This window comes from Gadus morhua, chromosome 2 (assembly GCF_902167405.1).
Source record: "Gadus morhua chromosome 2, gadMor3.0, whole genome shotgun sequence".
Classification (NCBI taxonomy): domain Eukaryota; kingdom Metazoa; phylum Chordata; class Actinopteri; order Gadiformes; family Gadidae; genus Gadus; species Gadus morhua.
Genome location: NC_044049.1, coordinates 3,034,565 through 3,038,528, shown reverse-complemented (window position 1 = coordinate 3,038,528; position 3,964 = coordinate 3,034,565). Strand labels below are relative to the sequence as shown.

Sequence of the window (3,964 nt, the reverse complement as noted above, 5' to 3'; positions counted from 1 at the left end):
AGGCAGGATCACCAGAACAAAGAGGGGGGGGGGGGGGGGGGGGCTTTAAGGGGTCGAGACTGGCTGTGTCCGTTGGGCAGGAACACATTGTGTTTGTTTTCCTTACATCCAATCGTCTATTACCGCTTAAAAGCATTTCTTTGTCTTTTCAGTGCTTTTCTTATTAAACATTTGATGGCAGCAGTGTTCAAGGTCTCTTAGGATGTCTTACTCCTTCAAGGCTTGACTTGAACCAACCCCTCCACAGCTAATGAAAAGCAACCGTTTTTCATTCAGGGCATTTAGCAGACACTTTTATCCAACGCAACTTGCAAGAAGTACATTTGTCTGAAGAATGAGCAACTACAGTATATCGCTGTCGGTACAGTAAGGATGTTCATAGAAACAATTACCAGGTTAACCCATTTCTGCTGAGTACTATTTTAAGTGCCAGGACGTACAACAGACCATAAGTTTGTGCATTATGTGCCAGGACGTCCAAACATCAAAGGTAGGAGGGGTGTTTTTAGCAGAGTAAGGGTTGAGAAGGGGTGACGGGGAGGGGTCCGGTGGGGACGCGGCCCCCGTAATCCTCACCTGTGGTCTCCACGATGCCCTCCAGGATCACCACGATCTCAAACTGGTCGTTCTTCAGCGAGCGCTGGGACAGGTCGAAGAAGGGGCTCTTGGGGTTGATCTCGTGGCAGATGGTCAAGGGGGACACCAGGAAGAGCTGGTCCGCCCCCGTCCCGAACCCCACGTCCAGCTCACACTGGTCCAGGGGCAGGAACTCCCCCTCGGGGGTCTGACGAGACTGGGGGGGGGGGGAGAGGGAGTGTATGGGGGGAGAGAGGGGGAGAGAGAGGGGGTCAGTGTGGAGGTGAGGGTTGGGGTGAGAGCGTGAGAGGGGGAGAGAGTGTGGGGGGGGAATGAGGGGGCAGAGAGGAAGAGGGGGAGAGAGACGGAGAGAGGGAGAGGGAGAGGGAGAGATAGAGAGAGACGGAGAGAGGGAGAGAGAGAGACGGAGAGAGAGAGAGAGAGAGAGAGAGAGAGGGAGAGGGAGAGAGAGAGAGAGAGAGAGGGGGGAGAGAGAGAGAGAGAGAGAGGAAGGGAGGGAGGGAGAGAGGGAGGGAGGGGGAGGGGGAGAGGGAGAGAGAGAGACTTGGTTAGCATTAACAGTGATCAGAAGTGTAACGAAAGGGAAGCATTTGATGCAGTCGATTCAATCTTGTTGGGGATGTTTGGAGTGGATCAGAGATAGAGAGAGAACGATAGGCAATAAAGAGACAGTGAAAATAGATAAACACAGGAGAGAGACCGTAAAGGACCAGTAGAGAGACAATGGCGAAACCATAGAGACGGTGGACAGAAGAGTGACAGTGGAGAGACTACAGAGGACCCCAGAATTCACTTTCCTTTCCACGCCGCCCCCTCACCCTGTCATCCCATCCTAAATGACATTCAGGGCCAACATGAAGGTGTGGACGTGTAGATTGGTGATGACAGAAAGGTCATCCTATTGGAAAGTGACGTTGTCTTGAGATGTACGGGACACATCATGAGACAGAAAAGTGAGGGAGCAGAGAGTTGCCATTCCTTCTCCTCCTTCTGTCATGGATTTAGTGTTTCATTTTAACACAGTCGATTGCTATCCAAGATAACCAAGTACAGCAGGTACTAAAACGGACGGAAAGTCCGGTTTCTTTGACATATGATTGTGAACAGGACGTGCGTTGAGTAGGAGTCCGGGACATCACTGATTGTTTTCCGTGGTATTAGTCAGTACGTATTCCCAGGGTCACTAACATAGAAACAAATAAAAAGTGATTCATCTTGAGAGCGGAGTGCCCCACGATATGACTCGATATTTCTTTGTAGGTAGCCGTTGTGTAATCTCAGTATTATACTTGAGGGTGAGCTTGCGTGCGGGTGGGTGCTCGCCTTCAAACCGTCACCGTCGTGCAGCTAAAGTACACCCTCGCCTGTTATATTGCGTTGCTAATCCACCGACGGGGAAACAATTAAAAAGGAATCTGCAAAGAACAACAAAGAAAAGTGCAAAACCAACGCTTACTCTGGCATTGGCCTGGCATCCGGTATAATAACCAGCTCGTATAATTGAAAAAACTGTAAGGAGTTGGGAGAGTTACAGCGGGTTTTCAAACATATGTAATGCCCTGGAAGTATCTAGAGTGGTTCTCAACATTTTTATACCACCTCAGAAAATATTAAAAAAATGTCTCCCCACGTACCGTCATTGTGATGTAATGAAGTATAACAAAATACAATGTTCTTGGTGTAGTCCTGGATGTTCCTCTCCTGCAACCATTTGGTGTGTGTGTGTGCTTTGTACACAAAGATATTACAGGAAAGGCAAAACAAATTTTGAACAGCATTTTAATGATCTCACGGTTAATGTAATACTAGTATTTTGATATTGTGTTTTAAAATTAGTTCTACTTTTATTTTCTTTGGAGATTACTCTTAAGTACCACTAAATAGCACACAGGTACCACCAGTGGTACCACAGTTTGAGAACCAATGATCTAGGATGTTGTGGCTCTTAACTTGAGGTCCACACACAGACCCCCCAGACGTGGGGTGTAGCTGCCGGTCTGCGTCCCTTCACGGTGGGCTCCCATCGCGTTGGGTTCGCCACGGGGCACCGGTGAGAGAGTCGTGTCTGCACAGGTTCCGCCGCTGCCTACCGAGAGCTCACTGGTGTGGAAGAGTTTAATTGGCCAGATGACCGACCGCACGGCGAGGCGGGGGAGTGGGACGTCTGGATGCCAACTTCCTCGCCTCCCGCCGTCTTGTAAATCCCTTGAAAACTTTCCACCGTTCTACCTGTCTCAACTCGCTCATTGGCGCACGATAGGATGGATATATATTTATTACACGGCTCTGTGGAGCACTCTGTTCTGATTGGTCAATTATGGCGTTCAGTGAGTGTTATTTATGTGTGGCAGGCCGCTGCTATGAATAACAGAGCGTTGCAATGGACGCTATTTCCAACCGTAGAATCGAACAGACAGAAGTTCACCGGTGTTAGAGTAAACCGTCTTTTACCTTCCATTCACTCCCTCTGTTGGATGAAAAACATTGTACATGCCCACCACTTTCTCTAACGGTCGACCCGAATATTATTTATTATTTGTATGCACTTTATTTAGTTCATTTTCAGTCACATTTCAGACCCAAGTCATTTTTAATCAGTTGCAGTACTGAAACGTCCATAAGCTTTTGTTAAATGCAAAATTATCTTTCTGTCAAAAATCGGACAAAGAATATTTCCACTTATTTATTCTCTTCATCATTCTTGGATTCTTGGTTCATGCTATTCATTTTCGTTTGTACAATGATTTTTTTTAATTAGAGTAAAATGCAGTTACTGTGACATATCTTGTTAATAATTCAAATGCATAATAACCAAACGTGATGGGTAAATTGCGGTATCACAACATAGACATTTATAGTCATTTGAATAACATTTGAAACGTTATAGAATAATGTAATCACGTCAACATTTATCACCATCTATATTAAATGATAAAGATCTATGTATGAACAATAACAGGTCCTTCAAACCATGATTACCCCCCCCCCACATTCCCAACCTGAGAAAAACTCTCCAGTATTCGATTTCGCTACCTTGTTCCAGAAATAAGTGCACATCAGTTGAGCGCTTCTTTTGCAGTGCATTGTGGGACTTTGAAGTAGTATAGGGAACCATATTTATACACTCACATTTTAGATTGCGTGGCAAATCGGTGACCCGCACGAAATAGACCACTATACAGGGAACCGGTGGACCAATTTGAGCACGGCACTCATCAGCCATCTCACACCAGTCTCCTCCTTCACGGCCCTGCACTGCCCACTCTGACCCCACACTCACACAACCCGCAAAATGAGTCTGGACACCATTCAACCGAAACGAGTGCCCGGAGAGCCTCCTCCTCTTCCTCATCATCCTCCTCTTCCT

The 3,964-nt window shown here is 46.8% G+C and overlaps 1 protein-coding gene across 1 annotated transcript in view; it reads right to left on the bottom strand.

Moving 5' to 3' along the window:
* Positions 1 to 362: 362 nt before the first annotated feature.
* kcnj19a (potassium inwardly rectifying channel subfamily J member 19a) overlaps positions 363 to 3,964 on the bottom strand; it is a 10,629-nt gene continuing 7,027 nt past the window's right edge. Inside the window, exon 2 of the mRNA XM_030348846.1 lies at positions 363 to 793. Coding sequence (XP_030204706.1) covers positions 506 to 793 — 288 coding nt within the window. The 3' untranslated portion in view covers positions 363 to 505. The remainder of the gene's footprint in view (positions 794 to 3,964) is intronic.